The sequence below is a fragment of the Citrus clementina genome, unplaced genomic scaffold, assembly GCF_000493195.1.
Source record: "Citrus clementina cultivar Clemenules unplaced genomic scaffold, Citrus_clementina_v1.0 scaffold_1, whole genome shotgun sequence".
Lineage (NCBI taxonomy): Eukaryota > Viridiplantae > Streptophyta > Magnoliopsida > Sapindales > Rutaceae > Citrus > Citrus x clementina.
The window spans coordinates 5,847,380-5,866,380 of record NW_006263303.1 but is presented as its reverse complement, the minus strand read 5'-3'; the positions used below and the strand labels follow the sequence as shown (position 1 = coordinate 5,866,380).

Below are 19,001 nucleotides of genomic sequence, written 5' to 3'. Positions count from 1 at the left end.
ATTTGGGTTCGTTCATGGTAGCTGCTTCAGTGAAGTATGTGCAAGTAAGAGAAGATTGAAAGAGGGAATTTTTAGGCCTAATAGTGAGAAATTGAGGAATTTATTGGATTACTTTGAACGTTTTGAAGGTAAAGTTGTAACTTGAGAGTGATATACAAAGAGCTATTGATTGTTGTAAAGTTACAGTTAGTGATTTGGAAAAGCATTTCAATGTAGTAGGATCAATAAACGTAGCAGCTTCAAATGCTAGAAATGCCATTGAGGCTTGTGTTGTTAACGTGGGGAATTGTAATAATGTGTTACCCGATTACCAAAAATCAGGTAAAAAGAGGAAAGAAATTGGGGATGTTGGGTTTGATTGGCTGCAATTTATTGGGGTCTTGTCTGGAGAAAAAGTTGTTAATTCAAAGCCTAACAGAGTTAAAGATAATATAAAGCATGAGAATGATCAAAGTCAAGTAAATAATTCAAGTCCTGGAGATGAGCAAAGGTTTCTTTCTGATGATGAAGGCATCGGCAATTCGCAGTTTTCTCGAGATTCTCTAAATAAGTTTTCTTTGAATCAAGACAGGGATACAGGAATAAAGCTGGATTTGCTGGATGAAAGAATGAGGGTGATGGGTGCAGGTGACAAAGATTTATGGAGACCAATGAGTATAGTTACCAGAATAAAAGATTGCAATTCACAAATAATCACCGTGACTCTGTAAATATGGGTCATACAAATGAAAGTGAAACATGGGAATCTGGTGATAATTTGCTTGACTCTGTAGGTTTTAGAGTCAGTTGGAACCATATGGAAAGTGAAGATTCCTTTGTACAAGAGCACATACTCAGAAAATCTAGTTTATAGGTCTACATACAACAGAGAGAAGGATGAGAATCAGATTTACAGTTCCATGTTAAGAGAAGAGAAGTGAATCCTGAGGATGATTCCCATCTGACTGATCACTTGCGTGCTCGTGAGAGTGAGATCAGTTCCTCTTCGTCTTCTAAATTTATTGATGATGTGATGTTTGATAGGTATCTCACGGAAGCCAATGATCTTCCGAAACACGCAAAAGAGTGTATGAAGAGTGGTTGGGATGAGGAGCGTGCAGAGATGATATTGCACAAGTCTGCCAGGTTACTCTCTCAGGCCATAGCTATGCAGCACATGAGTTTGTTAGCTGTGGACCAATTGGGCAACACATATCTTGTTCGTGAAGAACTAAAGCTACATTTTAGCCGCAAGCTGAGAAGACTCCTTTTGGAAGGTGATGTCATATCTGTTGAGGAACAGAAAAGAATACTCAAGGGGTTAGATTATCAGTTTATGAATAAAGATAAAATTGCATCTCTTCTTGTCGATGCTTGTGAGGAGTGTGAAGAACTCCTTGTGAAGGCTGGTAGAAAATATAGGTTGGCTCTGTCGATTGATGGGAATGACGTGAGAGCCCTATATAACTGGGGTCTTGCACTCTTCTTCCTTGTGCAACTAATTGGATATTGGACCAGTAAGCATCCAACCCAATGTACTCAGATTGTTTATATCATCTCTATAGAAGTTTCTTCTATTCAGTGCACTCAGTTTAGGCCACAGAATTTTCTTTTGCTTTCAGTGCCCATCGAGTGAACTTCTAGCAATTTTGGGCTCAGTTGTCATTGATTTGAAAAGATAATTTAATATCTATCTCACAATTTGGTTGATATAAAGCTGCTTTGTGTGGATTTGAAAGTAGTTACGAGACATTTGAACTCATTTCCAATCTTTCAAATTTCAGGAAACAGCATTTGATGCTGACAAAATATTCTCGGCTGCAATTGATAATTTTGATGCTATGATGTTGAAAGGAAATATTTATGCACCCGATGGTATGTTTAATTTCTTTCTCTGTCTATCGGAAACAAGTACCAAAGTTTCTATATGAAGTGTATAATTGTTATGCTATCAGTTTCTTTTCCATATTTATTCCCTGTTTACATCTTGAATGAATATAACTGTTGAGGTATGAAATTCCAGTTGACATTTAAACGTTTATTGGTTACAGCTCTGTTTGGATGGGCTGTGGCGCTGCAGCAAAGATCTCGTTTACGGCCAAGAAATAGTAAAGAGAAGGTGAAGTTGCTGCAGCAGGCTAGGAGACTATATCAAGATGCACTTCACATGAACTCTGACAATCTCCAAGTAAGGGAAGCGTTGTCATCTTGCATGTCAGAACTTAACCATGGTGACTTCTTTTAGGGGTTCCTGAAACTGCCCCTGTTCTGTTTTGATTCTTTAATGTTCTTGTTTCCCCTGTACACTCCAATAAATGTGGCAGAACTATGATGGATGTTTTCCTGCCATCTATTGTGTTTTTTTACTCTGAAAATTTATAAATTCATAATAAATGAAAGAAGATGAGTAATCTTTTCTTTTGGCACATGAAACTTCCATTAATTCATTTGATCTCCCATGGCACATCACTTCTTTCTCTTAGGGTTATTTGATTCAAGGTGTTTCCTTGCCAGAAACAGTATATTATTATAGTCTTTTGCTTGCTGCTCTATGATTACCTCAATTTTGCTCATTTAACATTGGCATCAACAAATATTTGGCCTTTCGTGATGTATGTTGTATGAACTATAAGCTAAGTTTCATTTTCCCCGTTAACATTGTCATTAATTGATCAATGTACACCATATTTACGTCAATGTTATTGCTGCTTCCATTTATTCAGATCTGAAACAGTCTCGGTTTAAAATCCACACCCCATATTCAAACAACAATTTTTACTTTATCATAGTGTACAAACTTTTACAGAGCAATTAATCAATGTACACAATACCTCTATATTTTTTTGACACTTTGGTTTTCCATGTGTTTAACAAATAGAACTGTCAAACTGACCAGTGTGACCTCACCGCCCTAGACAATTGTTGCTTTTTAGCTTGAATCCGCACAGGACAGAAGTTTGGATTCTCAGCTTTTGCCATGGACCTCAAACGATCCTGGATAACCCTCAACATTCCGGTAAAGGTAACAATCCCAACCAAGGTTCAGTCCTCTTCGACAACCCAGACAACTCACACGGCGTGCCAGTGCCTGCATAATCACAGCCATCAACGAGCTCCATGGATAGCAAACAATTGCTTCTGACCTGTGCACGACTCTTGCGGAGTATCCTCCGGACCTCGCACTTCGTGCCGAGCCTGTGCTGGACTCCTCATCTGATGAAGATGAATTGGAACAGGAGCCTGAAGAAATTTCCAAGTCATCTTCCATCAACTCCAGGAGACCCACCATGTTTTTCTCATCCAGCCTCTGCTTCACCAACCTTACTAGGTCTTTCAGTGGCCGACCGCAGTCCATATAAGCCATCAGATCACCAGCCAAGAGTGTTGCTATTGCAGCTGCTACCGTCTCGTCACAAGAATTAAGTGAGAAAGGTGATATATCACCTACCAATCTGCCTTCCTCATCAACAATGGCTACCGAAGTTTGTTTAATGTGGGATTGAGCAATTAGGGGAATTGCAAAGGCCGCCGGGTCATCATAATGGATGGCAAGAATACCGGCATCGTCAATGATGTTGTGAGAGTTGATTGGTTGATTTGGTGTAGGGTTTAGGAGTCCGATGAAGTTGAGAAAATAACGAATAAGATCTTCTTGGGTTAGCCAGCAGTACTCACTGTCGTGAAAGGTTGATTTTAAGGAAGGTTTCGGCTGTAACTTTATTCCTGCGGGAAGAATCACAAGGTTCTGTACGCCTCCCAGTAACAAGTCTACGGCCTCCAATAAGCTGAAAATCAATCATGCAGCAAATGATCAGATTTACGGGCAGGAAACACAAGATATTATGGAAAAGGAACAAAAGCTTTTGCAAAACAAGTGTTATAAATTACAAACCTCGCACTTGGTTTCAAATGCCTGACAATCCCAGAATCCTTGGCAAAAGAACAGAAACAGGGGCCTGAAGGGCATATTCCGGGTTCAATAAATTCTCTTCTTTACACAAGAAGGTAATTATATCAACCATGCAAACTTTGCCAATGTAACTACATCCTGCTGAATCCTCATGATCATCAATATTGGCTGCGGCTGCTTTCCTTTTCCGGGCGGAATGATCAGAGCTCCAAATGTTTATATAACTCTCGTTAAGTCTCTTGAGAGCCAACAAAGCATGGCAACGGTGGATGAACTGACCGAGAGCGATCTCATCGCACCAATGCATAGGTCTGACACTCCTAGCGATAACAATCTTACTGCCATGTACAAACGAAAAACCAAGAGACACAAACCAAGAAATAGAAGATTTTAACTTTGAGAATTGATTCGAAGAAAGAGAGCTTGAGCTTGTTTTGTGGAAGCAGTAAAGATTATCTACGACTCTCTAGAGAGGTACAGGGCGGCCAAAATTTTGTTTCATTGAGAGTAACAGGTTGGCTTATACAGCTAGGCAATTTATGGACATTTTGGGGTCCCAAGAACTATGCGGTCAATATCCATAGCTATAGTTGGTGGCAGTTCTTTTCGGATTTATTTAGTTTTGGTTGATTCTTACTGTAATGTATTTTATGGGAGTTTTTAAGCATTTTCTACATTTTTGGTTAATTAGTTGTTTCTTGACTAAATTTTGGGGACATATTATTGACGTGATATAGTACAAATAACCGTCTAGTTTCCTTAATAAACAAGTATATTAATGTGATAATATGAGAGGACTCAAAATAAAGGTAAAAATTAAATAATGTGTATTATAGACAGTTTCTAGCATTCAAAAACGGAAAATTCTATAATGCCGTAATTAAATTTACGGCATTGATGCCGTAATGGACGTGAACCGTTAGATTAAATCAACGATTCACAATAATAATAAAATAATAAAAAAATTTAATTAAATTATATATAACCGGTTTATAACCGGTTAAGTACTTTTTTAAAAAAATTCCACCGATATAAATTTAAAGGAAAAAAGGATTTACTTTTTAAAAGAATAAAAAAATACAAAGGGAAAACTTGATCCCTAATTAACGAATTGCAAAAGATATAGTCACACCCACTGCTGCGTTAACTTCTGTTCCGGTGCACCGGCGATCCGTCTGCAGATTGCAATCATTCTTTGAGTTGATTTTGTCTTGTTCGAATTGTTTAGTCTCTGCCGTCGCTGCCTCTGTCTTGGTTTTGTCAGTCGTCACCTGTGCAAGGTAAGTTTAATCCTCTTTCTCGTTCGAATTGCTAAGCAATTTCGTTTTCTTTGCTGAATTTGCTAAGTAATTTAATTCCAGATTTCTCATTCAATTTTATATTAACTGACATAGTATCATCGTCATAATTTGTTCACGGAATTCTTAGATTCAATTCCGCTGGAATTAACAAGTCTCTGCACGCCGGATTTGTTCACGGAATTAAGAAGGTCTGTGCAAAGTGTTTGGGTTTGCTGGAACACATAGACATTGCCCACTTGCCTGGCATTCCGTCACTATACCAGCTGGACCACATAGACAAGTCTTTGAGTGAATAGTAAGTTCATACTCTCCATTTTCTAGTGTATATATATCTCAATTGTGGGAAAGAAATCTGTAATAATTCACTGCCACTAACATATCATAATTTAGTACAAGTTCACGCTCATGATAATTTGTAATAAGATGTCTGTTTTCCAGCAATTGTTAAACTTGCAATCATTGTTCACAATTTCAGCCTGCATCTTTGCCGTATTTGTCCTTTTCAAATGGTTTCTTATCCAACCACTTAGCACCAAAAAAACTTCAAATTAGGTTCATGTTTTTCTTGAGGTAGTCATTCAAGAACATGAGAATAGGATGAGTGACAATTCTCAAGTTGAAGATCGTAAGGACTTTATAGATATCTTGTTTTGGCTTGAGAAAGAAATTAATTAGCTTCTGTTTTTAGGTTAAATTTTCTGTTGTTTCTGGGTAAATTGGCTGCTGTTTTTCAGTTATTTTTTTGCTGTTTTTGGGTTATATTTTCTGCTGTTTCCAGGTAAAATGTTCTGGTGTTTTGGGCTTCATTTGCTGCTGGTTCTAGTTAAATATTTTGCTGTTTCTGGGTAAATATACTGCTATTTTTAGTTAAATTTTCTGCTGTTTTTGGAATAATTTTCTGCTGTATTTGGGATGATTTGCTGCTGTTTGTGGTTAAAATTTTCTGGTGTTTTGGGCTTCATTTGCTGCTGTTTTTAGGTTAAATTTTCTGCTGTTTCTGGGTAAATTGGCTGCTGTTTTTCAGTTAAATTGTTGGCTGTTTTTGGATAAATTTACTGTTGTTTTTGGGTTATATTTTCTGCTGTTTCCAGGTAACTTTTTTGGGTGTTCTGGGCTTCATTTGCTGCTGTTTTTTGGTTAAATATTTTGTTATTTTTGGGTAAATATACTGCTGTTTTTGGATAAATTCACTGCTGTTTTTGGGCTATATTTTCTGCTGTTTGCTTGGCAATCTGTCACTATGTCGGCTGGACCATATAGACATCTTTCTCAAAGTCTTTGAGTGAATTGTAACTTCATACTCTCCATTTTCTAGTGTATATATATCTCAATTTTGGGGAAGAAATTTGTAATAATTCACTGCTACTAATAGATCATAATTTAGTACAAGTTCACGCCTTTGATAATTTGTAATAAGATGTCTGTTTTCCAGCAATTGTTAAACTTCCAATCCTTTATCACAATTGCAGCCTGCATCTTTGCCGTATTTGTCCTTTTCAAATGGTTTCTTATCCAACCACTTAGCACCAAAAAATCACTACCACCTTCTCCCCCAACCCTCCCAATCATTGGAAACCTTCACCAACTTGGCTTGTTCCCTCATTGCTCACTTGGTGCTTTGGCACAATGCTATGGCCCCCTGATGTTGCTTCACTTAGGCAAAGTGCCAGTGCTTGTTGTCTCTTCTGCTGATGCTGCCTGTGAGATCGTTAGAAATGTAATCTTTGCAATCAACCAAAATTAACCCCATTTGTAAAACTTTTAAACGGTTGTGTAGATGTCTCTATGACACCTTATGGTGAGTACTTAAGAAAAGTTCAACTCTTATTTGTTGTACAACTTTTAAGTAACAAAAGGATTCATTATTCTTTTCGTGATGTTAGAGTAGAAAAATTTAGTGATCAAGGAGTTGATAATTTTCTTGAGGTAGTCATTCAAGAACATGAGAATAGGATGAGTAACAATTCTCAAGTTGAAGATCACAAGGACTTTATAGATTTCTTGCTTTGGCTTCAGAAAAAAAATATTTTAAACTTTCCTATTGATAAAGCTTCATTTGCTGCTATTTTTAGATTTAATTTTCTGCTGTTTCTGGGTAAGGTGGCTGCTGTTTTTCAGTTTATTTTTTTGCTGTTTTTTGATAAATTTACTGCTGTTTTTGGGTTATATTTTCTGCTGTTTTAAGGTAAATTTTTTTGGTGTTTTGGGCTTCATTTGCTGCTATTTTTAGATTTAATTTTCTACTGTTTCTGGGTAAGGTGGCTGCTGTTTTTTAGTTTATTTTTTTGCTGTTTTTTTGATAAATTTACTGCTGTTTTTGGGTTATATTTTCTGCTATTTTAAGGTAAATGTTTTTGGTGTTTTGGGCTTCATTTGCTGCTGGTTTTGGGTTAAATATTTTGCTGTTTTTGGGTAAATAAACTGCTGTTTTTCAGTTAAATTTTCTGCTGTTTTTGAATAAATTTTCTGCTGCATTTGGGATGATTTGCTGCCGTTTTTGGTTAAATTTTTCTGGTATTTTGGGCTTCATTTGCAGCTGTTTTTAGGTTAAATTTTCTGCTGTTTTTGGGTAAATTGGCTGCTTTTGTTTGAGTTAAATTGTTTGCTGTTTTTGGATAAATTTACTGCTGTTTTTGGGTTATATTTTTTGCTGTTTCCAGGTAAGTTTTTTTGGTGTTCTGGGATTCATTTGCTGCTGTTTTTTGGTTAAATATTTTGCTGTTTCTGTGTAAATATACTGCTGTTTTTGGGTTAAATTTTCTGCTGTGTTCAGGTAAATTTTTCTGGTGTTTGGGCTTCATTTGCTACTCTTTTTAGGTTAAATTTTCTGTTGCTTCTAGGTAAATTTGCTGCTGTTTTACAGTTAAATTTTTCACTATTTCTGGATAAATTTATTGTTATTTTTGTGTTAAATTTTTTGCTATTTCTGGGTAAATTTGTTGCTGTTTGGATAAATTTACGACTGTTTTTTGGCTAAAGTTTTTGCTGTTTACATGTAAATTTTTTTGGTGTTTTGGGCTTCATTTGCTGCTGTATTTGGGTTAAATTTTCTATTGTTTTTGGGTAAAATTTACTGCTGTTTTTTAGTTACATTTTTTGCTGTTTCTGGATAAATTTATTACTGCTTTTGGGTTAAAGTTTCTGTTGTTTTACAGGATCCAAAACTTGTGATATTTGACATTTCTTTTTGTGCTAAATCTTCATGTACAGGTTCTTGTAAACTCGAAAATGGCTGAAAATGTAGATGAGGGTAATGAGAATGATTTCAAGGAGAATGATAATGTGAGCCAGGAAAATGAAAATTTAAGAAGAAATCGGCCTTTCATTGAGTATTTGTAAGTCTTCTTACATTAAGTTAATGGTCAAAAGAATTTGAAGAAGAAAAAGTAGAGTCCAAAAGCTTGCAGCATGTTAAAAGTAGGTTCTCTTTAACTATTTCTTTCTTGCTTTTTTTTTGCTCCTATTACATTTCATGATTTGTAGTAGTTATTTATTAGTTATTGCAATTATAATTGTTGTTTCACATAAAATTAATTAGAAACAATTTCCAATTTGCAATTGCTTACCGAGTATAAGCAGAATGTGGACTGGAAATAGTCAATGTTTAATGCAAGTTTTCCTTTATTCTCCAGGTGGCTCACAATTTCCTCTTTAGTAACATCTTGTGGGAAAGTGGATCATCTTTGTTGGGGAGCAGTAGTAACGATAGTTCTTTGTTTTACTACCATTCTATATATTTTATTTGAAATTAGTATTATTCTTGGTTATTTATTTTTATAATGATTCTAATATCTTGTTGACTATTTGTTTTAAGATTTTCTTTTGGAATTTTTTAGGATCTGCTATTGATTATTGTGTAAATTCGAGATGTGATTAAAGTTTGATATCAGTGCGTTTTGCTTTGCCTTTTTCTTTTAATTGCAGTTGTACCGTGTGTGAGCTTTGCCTTTATTTGCTTTCAACCACAACACTCCAATTTTTATGTATTATTTTGTTTTTATCATTGTTTGACTCCAAACGAAATATTCAAGTTAATCAGCATAGTTTATATTTATGTTGTTACAGCAACAAATGAAATAAATATAATTTCTAACACAAATATACCATAATAATTTTACCATTGACGGATACAAGCATAAATAATTAAAACATATGGTTTCATTAAAAAAAAATCAATTGTAATCACCATCTCAATTGTAATCATTTTACCATTGACGGACACAACAAATTTTCAGTATCCTGCCTCATGGTCAATACTTATCATTGTTGTGTAAAATTGAATGTGTTCTGACATTGTGAGCTGTGAGTTGCCATCATCATTGTCCAAAACTCCAAAAGCTTTTACTACCATCACTGCCTAAATTGAAAAACAAGAAGCAAGCAAGGCCTAGTCAATAATAAAAAATAGTTGAGGTTTTACGCAACCATCATGTCTGTCCAAACTTGCTGCGATAGCATGATGATAATCTAATTATTTAGAAAAATAAAATTGCAAGCATAATAGCAACCTAGCTAGAAAAATAAGACCTAATATAAACAAGATTTCAAACATTAACCGAGTTATTTTCAGAACATTATCTCAAATCTAACTCCTACGCACATGAACACGACACATTAATTTGCAACAAATAATTTTCAGAACATTATAAGAGAAACTAGAGGCAAAACGGAAAAAATTATAATTTTAAAATTACAACCATAGTAGTAATCGATTTATTTAGGGACATTGTTAATATTTTGACACTGACAATAATACTCAACAGGCAAAACATAATTAAGGCTGACTTTATACTTCTGGGGCTGGATGAGTATTATTAAAATAAATGGGGTAATTTGTAATATTTTGACTTAATGGGGACTAATTTGAAATTAGCATATTAAAACTTTTGCAACTTGTCTAGAAACGACAGAATTTAAATACTTAATGGGGACTAGTTTGAAATTTGCCATATTAACAACTTTTGCAACTTGTCCAGAATACGTCTTTTCCTAATTCAATAGTTCCATTCAAATTGAAAGACTTAATGGGTACTAATTTGAAATTAGCCATAATAAAAACTATTCTAACTTGTCCAGAATAAGTTGTGAAACGACAGAATTCAATAGTTCCATTCAATCCTACAATTTCCTTGCCCAGTTTTTTCTAACGACCACATAGAACACAATGAATGATGATCAACAAGGTAATTCTTCATTGTCTTTTAATGATTTGTTACTGTTGCTATTATTTGTTATGTTATTTAACTTAATGTAATATTTTCTTATTGTATTATGACAGGCATTAACAAAAATTACCAAGTGCCAGAGCTTGATGTTCCATCATCATATGATATTCCTTCAACAGTTCAAGCAGAAATACAATCAGGTTTTTTAGTTGTTCATAACAAAACAATTGAACCAAATTATTTTTGTAATATTTTGAAAATCAAATAACAGTATCAGTTTATTTTAGTTGTTGATAATAAAATAATAGAATTAGACTATTTTAGTTGTCAATAATAAAATAATAGTATCAATTGAAGTTAGCTATTCATGATAAAAAAATAATTATTCATACTCTATTATGACAGGGAGGGATGGTTCAAACTCTATTTATTGGGATGATAAAAACATGTATGAACTCACTGCTGAAGACGTTATTGGAAAGCGATTTGCATCACTTGAAGAAGCTACAGATTTTTATAAAAAATACTCAAAAATAATGGGTTTTAGTGTTCGCATTTATGATGGGAGACGTGATACAAATGGTGCACCCATAATGAAACATTGGGTTTGCAGTAGAGAAGGTGAAAGGGATAAAAAGTATATTGAGCATACAAACAGAATCCGTGAACCTAGAGCTATTACAAGAGTCAACTGTCGAGCAGCATTCAGGGTAAATTTAGATAAGGAGTCCAAAACTTGGGTTGCTAGAAGCTTTGTTCCGAAACACTCTCATGAGTTGGCAGCAGATTTTGAGACTCAATTTCTTCGATCTCATCGAATGGTTAAAGATTCTGACAACGCTCTAGCTAATTCAATGCAAACAGTTGGTATAAAGACAAGTCAGATTATGGACTTCTTTGTCAACCAGGCTGGGGGTTATGACAATTTGGGCTTCGGATTAAAAGATTTATATAACAATTTAGATAATGAACGTCGATCCATGATACTCGAAACTGACTCAGAAGCTGCACTTGCATACTTAAATGCAAAAGCTGACATGGATCCAGATTTCTTTTGTAAGTACTCTGTAGATGAGGAGAACAGACTTGCAAACTTATTCTGGGCAGATTCTATTGCTCGCTTGGATTATAGTTACTTCGGCGATGTTTTGGCTTTCGATAGTACTTACAAGACAAATGAGTATGGGAAGCCTTTAGTTATTCTATTGGGTGTTAATAATCATTATGCAACAAGTTTTTTTGGCTGTGCAATTCTCACGGATGAGACAGTTGAGACCTACACATGGGTGCTTAAAACATTTTTATGTGCTATGAATAATAGAAAGCCTATATCTATTGTGACCGATGGAGATAGAGCGATGCGTAAAGCAATTAAAAAGGTAGTTCCTGAAGCTCGGCATCGACTATGTATTTGGCATCTACAAAGAAATGCACAATCTAATGAAAATTTACGCCTGAATTTGTTACAAGGTTTAAGGATTTTCTATTGGGAAATTACAGACCCGAAGAATTTGAGCAATTGTGGCAAAACATGGTGGAAGAGCTTGGTCTTCAAAATAATGATTGGGTTAAGAAGATATACTCAAAACGAGAGAGATGGGCAGAAGCATTCTTACGGGGTCATTTCTTTGGTGGCATGCGCACAACACAACGTTGTGAGGGTATGAATGCATATATGAATAGATTTCTTCAAAGAAAGTTGAAGTTGCATGAATTTGTTCGTCAAATTGATCGAGCCTTGAGACGTACAAGGAATAACAATTTAGGACATAATTTTAAAACTAAACATTCTATTCCAATGATTAGTACTCATCTTCCAAGCTTGGAGAAGCATGCTGCAGGGGTTTACACTCAAAAGTTATTTTATAAGGTTCGTAAACAGATTTACAAAGAAGGCCAGTTTATATTATTGAGCAATGTCACTCTTCTAGATATTCAAGTGTACACATTAACTAGGCATTTAGAAGCCAAAAAGAAGTGGACTGTGGTTTATTATCTAAAAGAACAACATTTTGAGTGCTCCTGTAAGAAGTTCGAATCTACTGGAATACCATGCCCTCACTTATTTTGTGTGATGAAACATATGCATATTAGTGAGATACCTGCTTCATTGATTAACAAAAGATGGACTATGGATGTGAAAGTTTATAAACAATCTCTAATGCCATTGGAAAGTCAATCTAAGGATGTTCTTAACAATTTTCGGTATGGGTCATTAAATGCTGAATTCAATGAAATTAGTTTTTATGCCTCAAAATCTGATGCTGCCTATTGGAAATTAAAAAGTCATCTTGCTCTACTGAAGAGTGAGATAAAGGAGTTGAGAACGTGTGACAACGGAGATACAGATAGACCATGCAGTGCAGAAAAGAAAGCAAGAATTGTAAAAGATCCTCTAGTTGTGAAGACAAAGGGTGCACCCAGTACGAAATTTAACAAAGGTGTTAACACAAGAAAATGTGGATATTGCAAACAAGATGGACATACTGCACGGAAATGCCCACGTAAGAACGGCCGTGTTACAAGTGTGGACAACTTCGCTGGACCATTAAACAGCTTCACAAAATTTATTTGGTATGGGAAAATAGGTCATTATTTCTATAATTTTTTTTTAGTCCAAATCAATGTGTTGTATTAATAATTTTGTTCAAATTTTTTGCAGATTATATCCTAAGGAGGCTGCCTCACTTGCGTCAATGCAGACAAAATTATCCTAAAATAATCTGCATATGCATGAGGGTGTGGATTTGGACAAGCTATTTGCATTTTAAGAAAACACAATTTTGACCAAGTATTTTTTAGACTATAGTTATGGCCATGTGATGTAGTCTTATATTTTAATGCATTTTTGGTTATAATAATAATGAATATTACACCTCTCATGAACCTATTACTTTCTCCTACTTTGATGACAATGAAATATGACAGGAACCTCGAACAATATAATATTCATGAAATTTTAAGCTTACAGAAAAGGGCCTAACAATGATATTCTAAATCTTAACACATTAATTGATCTTATTTCCTAAGAAACTGCTACGTGCATCGATTAAGTATCCTAGGACGTTTATACATCACTAATAAACTAGTAAACCATACCACAGTTGCAATGTAATATTCTTTCTTACCTTGCTGATTAGAAACTTCAGTGGCCAAGTGCCAACTACATCAACTTTTGCTTCCCCATAGCTGAGTGAAATTCTTGTAGTTCCTAAATCCAAAATACAAGTAAGAGAAATCAGTGCAGATGTTTATTTATCTTGAAATTCCTTTGAAACCGAGGCCCAAAGAGAAGCTAGAATAAACAGTCATGCAGGTTTTCTATTTTAGGAAAAAAATGAAAATTCTTTATGTAGTATACTTATTAAGCAAGATAACATAAACCATGAATTACAAAAGCTGCCAACAATTAGAATAGGCGAACAAATGGAATTAAAAATACGGGCACACTGTGTACAGAAATTCTGCAGGATACAAGGTCAATATAATTTACGATTCATACCAGACTCAATTGGCCAAACCTATGGAATTGGAATGATGCATTTATTTAACTCAAAAGGTAAATATCAGGCTTAAGGTTCTTACATATTAACACAATAATAATTCATTCATTTTGAACATGAGATGCAACTTGGACTATTTCTAGTTATTCCAAAAGAAAGCATTAAAAGGAATTTGTTCATCCTACGTGGTATAAGTAGTATACTTCAGTTAGTATTATACATCATCAGTTAAATCATTTGGACTATTAACATTGATAACAACAATAATAAAATAAACATATGTAGTTATAAAATAAATAGATAAATTCAACTTTAAGGCCTTTCTTTTTGCAAAGCACTTTAAGAGCAACGTTGCACCTAACGCCCTTTAGGCTGAAGTGTTCTATAATTGCTGAAGTAGAGTGTACCAGGATATTAGGCTCAGCATCTTGAAAATCTTGCAAACTAACAGGGGACGGCACATATTCGAAGGATACAGAATTTCAATCTAAGGGGGCTGAATCTCGTACATTGCACTGTTATCGAAAGAAATGAACTCATATTTATGTCATATAAATGCATATATGTCGTGATTGGAGGAGAGAACATTCTAGAACAATTGCTACTTAATACCTTTTCATTATCTTTATTTGAGTTCAAGTTCACAGTAAGATCTAATTATCCAATCTTCCTCATATCAGGTTTGTCAGCTTGTATGAGTCAATCTTACACATATGAATATTGAGAGTTATTCATAAAGATATTTCATAATAAACATATAGTCAACTTTTCAAGAACTAGTGAAAAATGGCGGAAAAATAGTATTCAAAAGAATTCTAGAATCTTTTTCCTCTTTTCCAAGAGAAATGCATATACTTATAGATAAAGGAAGGAAAAATTTTAAGGGCAGCGCAGGGTATGATAAATAACAACTCCTTGACATCCTTCAACTAAATGTGAAAAATTTGAAGTTTTTGTGGATGCCATTACTTCTGAATTCAATCATACACAAACAGGCCATATTATTAATAGGAAAAACTTTTAAAAGGGGACCACATGCTCCAGAATGTCAGGAATCAGGCGGAATTGAACTCGCCACATCATGGCCTCTGTGCTAAGAGTTAATAGAAAACTGCAGAGTATTGTTTGGCAGTGGCATTTGAGGCAATTCCTTAAAGATTATGAGTAGAAAGATATCCTAGAAAATCTACTGGAGGTTAAAAGTTAATAGCCACTAATTTAATTACATTCATTGTGGAGTATCCACCTTATTCGATAACCCCCTTTAGTCACAGTAACTTTATTCAATGCAAGCGAAGTCCATTCTGGTGATTCAATAACTAAAGCAAAAACATATGGTACCTTGCCAGTCAGAGTTGTCACCATCACTATTTTCTGAATGAAATTGCCTTCTCAAGTAACTTTCTTCATCAGCAAACGCAGGCCTGAGGTAACCCACTATAGAAAGACCATTTGAAGGATGATCCATTTTTCTATCATAGTCCATATTAACAGCCTATGTGAAAAAACAATAAATAAATCATTACACTAGAGTTCTAAAAGTAATTTGACATACATAATACTGAGAAAAAAAAACCAGAATTTTAGCCATGTAAAGTTGAATAATCTGGAGATTAAAAAAATTAATAAATAAATAAATATAAAGTTCATGTTATTAGCAGACAAACAGTCAGCACTTCACGTTAAATAATTAAACTTGCAATAGAAAGATAGAACAATAACTGACTGTGATCATGGTGTTGGGAAATTGTCAGTGACATAACAAAATTACTAATTACAAAACCAGCTCATAATCACCTTTGTCAAACACTTGGCAAAATAAATAGGATGAACCCAGCTGGAAGTATCTGGCGTTCCCCCAGTCAACTGAGCATAGACTGTGTTACCAAAAGCTATTAATGAGGTTATGATAGCTTTAAAAGCTCAAATAGGACAGTTGTAGAACAGTCTATGCTGTGACTGTCCTCATTCAAAAAATTAGCCGAGAAAGCTGAGTTACACGGAAGGTTCAATGGTTAAAGATGTGACTTTGCATGGGTGCTAAAACCAACATTTATTAAGCTTAAAGATCTGTCTCTATCACCTAAGCTCCTCTGTAACAAAATAAATTAAGCCTAGAGATCGATCTTAATCAGTTAAAGATGATCTGCACAGCTGCAGAATCATTTAAGATGCACTGCAACCATTTTTACTAATAGTAAAGGAAGTGTTTGTCCAAAAGCACATAGAAGAGAAGCATGGCATTGATATGCAGTATAAAGCTCCACCCCATCTTATCTTATAATACTACGAAAACATAATAATTGCCAAAAGCGATTGAACTGCACAACAGATTAGTTACACCCCTTAGTTTATCTTAAACAACAACATCAATATCTGTCATAACTCTCACCAATATTCATTCTTTTCACAAATACAATCACCCAAAAATCACTCAGCCCAGCAGTTGCAAGTCCTTTGCTAAGATCAATCATTAATCAGATATAAACTTTTAAGAAAATATAAAACCTCAACGACAATGACAACTTACCAGTCTCCTCATCAGGCCTGGACGGCGGGCCCTGGCACCACAAGGCAGTCCCTCACTACATCTTATAACAGGTATTCTGCTCAATCACAAGCTTGCCACTAAAATCTCCTTTCATCCAGCTTAGAAGCCACATGATCAGGATCTCCGAGCCTTACTAGAAGCGAAAGAGTGAGAAAAGTAAGGGGGCAGAAAAAAAATGGCAGAAACCCTCAGCTACTTGCTTGCAAATATTAGGACCAGATCTTACCAGATCTAAAATGATTTTCCAGATTGCATACCTCGCGCGATGCGCGCCAAACCGATCTGCAAAGTTTTGGAGTTGGAAGACAGTTTGGTGCTCTTCTTGGTTTCTTCCACAGCCTTACCATCACCAGAATCTGAACGACAATCTGCATTCCCAACTATTTGGATTGTGATCGACGGTTTCATGGTTCACGTGCCAGCGGATTCGGGTTCGGATTTGGTGAATCTTGGCTTAAAATTTAGGAGATTTGAGACAGGGCGGTGCTTTTTCTTTTGATTTTTTTTTTCTTCTACAGTGACGTTGAGACTCAATGGGAAATGTATTTTTTTTCCGCCTTTTATTTTCAAAAAAGGGGAAAAATAGATAGTATAAAAAAAAGTTTTTTTTTTAACTTTTTTGCTGTTGGTGGTGCCATAATTTGTTATAATATTGATTTTTTTAATAAATAATAACTATAAAAATATTTTAATTAATTATTATAAATTTTAATTACGTATATTAATGAAAAAAATGGTAAATTAATGTTGGAATTATAATTTGCACGAAGAACTTGTAAACAAAACAAAAACTTATAAAAATGACATAGAACTAGTAAATTCACATAAAGTGTGAAATAAAACATAAAATATGTAAACCACACATAAAACTAGTAAATTAATGAAAAAAATGGTAAATTAATGTTGGAGTTGTAATTTGTACGAAGAACGTGTAAACAAAATAAAAACTTAGAAAAATGACATAGAACTAGTAAATTCACATAAAGTGTGAAATAAAACATAAAATATGTAAACCACACATAAAACTCGTAAATTAATGAAAAAAATGGTAAATTAATGTTGGAATTGTAATTTGCACGAAGAACTTGTAAACAAAACAAAAACTTATAAAAATGACATAGAACTAGTAAATTCACATAAAGTGTGAAATAAAACATACAATATGTAAACCACACATAAAACTAGTAAATTAATGAAAAAAATGGTAAATTAATGTTGGAGTTGTAATTTGTACGAAGAACTTGTAAACAAAACAAAAACTTAGAAAAATGACATAGAACTAGTAAATTCACATAAAGTGTGAAATAAAACATAAAATATGTAAACCACACATAAAACTCGTAAATTAATGAAAAAAATGGTAAATTAATGTTGGAATTGTAATTTGCACGAAGAACTTGTAAACAAAACAAAAACTTATAAAAATGACATAGAACTAGTAAATTCACATAAAGTGTGAAATAAAACATACAATATGTAAACCACACATAAAACTAGTAAATTAATGAAAAAAATGGTAAATTAATGTTGGAGTTGTAATTTGTACGAAGAACTTGTAAACAAAACAAAAACTTAGAAAAATGACATAGAACTAGTAAATTCACATAAAGTGTGAAATAAAACATAAAATATGTAAACCACACATAAAACTCGTAAATTAATGAAAAAAATGGTAAATTAATGTTGGAGTTGTAATTTGCACGAAGAACTTGTAAACAAAACAAAAACTTATAAAAATGACATAGAACTAGTAAATTCACATAAAGTGTGAAATAAAACATAAAATATGTAAACCACACATAAAACTAGTAAATTAATGAAAAAAATGGTAAATTAATGTTGGAGTTGTAATTTGTACGAAGAACTTGTAAACAAAACAAAAACTTAGAAAAATGACATAGAACTAGTAAATTCACATAAAGTGTGAAATAAAACATAAAATATGTAAACCACACATAAAACTCGTAAATTAATGAAAAAAATGGTAAATTAATGTTGGAATTGTAATTTGCACGAAGAACTTGTAAACAAAACAAAAACTTATAAAAATGACATAGAACTAGTAAATTCACATAAAGTGTGAAATAAAACATAAAATATGTAAACCACACATAAAACTCGTAAATTAATGAAAAAAATGGTAAATTAATGTTGAAATTGTAATTTGCACGAAGAACTTGTAAACAAAACAAAAACTTTGAAAAATGACATAGAATTAGTAAATTCACATTAAGTGTGAAATAAAACATAAAATATGTAAACCACACATAAAACTAGTAAAGTAATGGAAAAATAGGTAAATTAATGTTAGAGTTGTAAATTGTATGAAGAACTTGTAAACAAAACAAAAACTTGTAAATATTGCATAAAACTTGTAAATCAACATTAACTTGTAAAAGTGTCATAAAACTTGTAAATTACACATAAAATTGGTAAATGTAACCTGGAACTTGAACAAAAAAGTGTAATTACCTGCTATTTAGGTAACAGGTTACCTATTTATTTAGAATTAATAGTAGAGATTTTTTATTCAAATCTAACGGTCCACGTCCATTACGACATCAATACCGTAAATTTAGTTACGGCATTATA

The 19,001-nt window shown here is 33.7% G+C and overlaps 1 protein-coding gene, 2 long non-coding RNA genes and 1 pseudogene across 3 annotated transcripts; 2 read left to right on the top strand and 2 right to left on the bottom strand.

Moving 5' to 3' along the window:
- The first annotated feature begins 21 nt into the window (after nucleotides 1-21).
- LOC18055858 lies at nucleotides 22-2,405 on the top strand. The gene is made up of 3 exons (XM_006451058.2): nucleotides 22-1,496; nucleotides 1,764-1,854; nucleotides 2,031-2,405. Exons 1-2 carry the CDS (start codon nucleotides 1,013-1,015, stop codon nucleotides 1,775-1,777), a joined length of 498 nt encoding a protein of 165 aa, XP_006451121.1. The 5' UTR covers nucleotides 22-1,012; the 3' UTR covers nucleotides 1,778-1,854; nucleotides 2,031-2,405.
- An 86-nt stretch (nucleotides 2,406-2,491) lies between these two features.
- Nucleotides 2,492-4,489, bottom strand: LOC18055857 (annotated as a pseudogene).
- A 479-nt stretch (nucleotides 4,490-4,968) lies between these two features.
- On the top strand, nucleotides 4,969-16,918 carry LOC112095907. Its single transcript, XR_002904062.1, has 4 exons — nucleotides 4,969-5,169; nucleotides 5,318-5,485; nucleotides 8,401-8,525; nucleotides 16,508-16,918. It is a non-coding gene; the product is annotated as an uncharacterized LOC112095907 (long non-coding RNA).
- LOC112095908 lies at nucleotides 9,380-16,514 on the bottom strand. Its single transcript, XR_002904063.1, has 3 exons — nucleotides 16,389-16,514; nucleotides 15,200-15,353; nucleotides 9,380-9,547 (listed from the first exon to the last, which is right to left on the bottom strand). It is a non-coding gene; the product is annotated as an uncharacterized LOC112095908 (long non-coding RNA).
- Nucleotides 16,919-19,001: the final 2,083 nt, after the last annotated feature.

What these genes read in the sequence shown, in the direction of transcription:
- LOC18055858 (XM_006451058.2), top strand. Translation starts at nt 1,013, where the DNA reads ATGTTTGATAGGTATCTCACGGAAGCCAATGATCTTCCGAAACACGCA.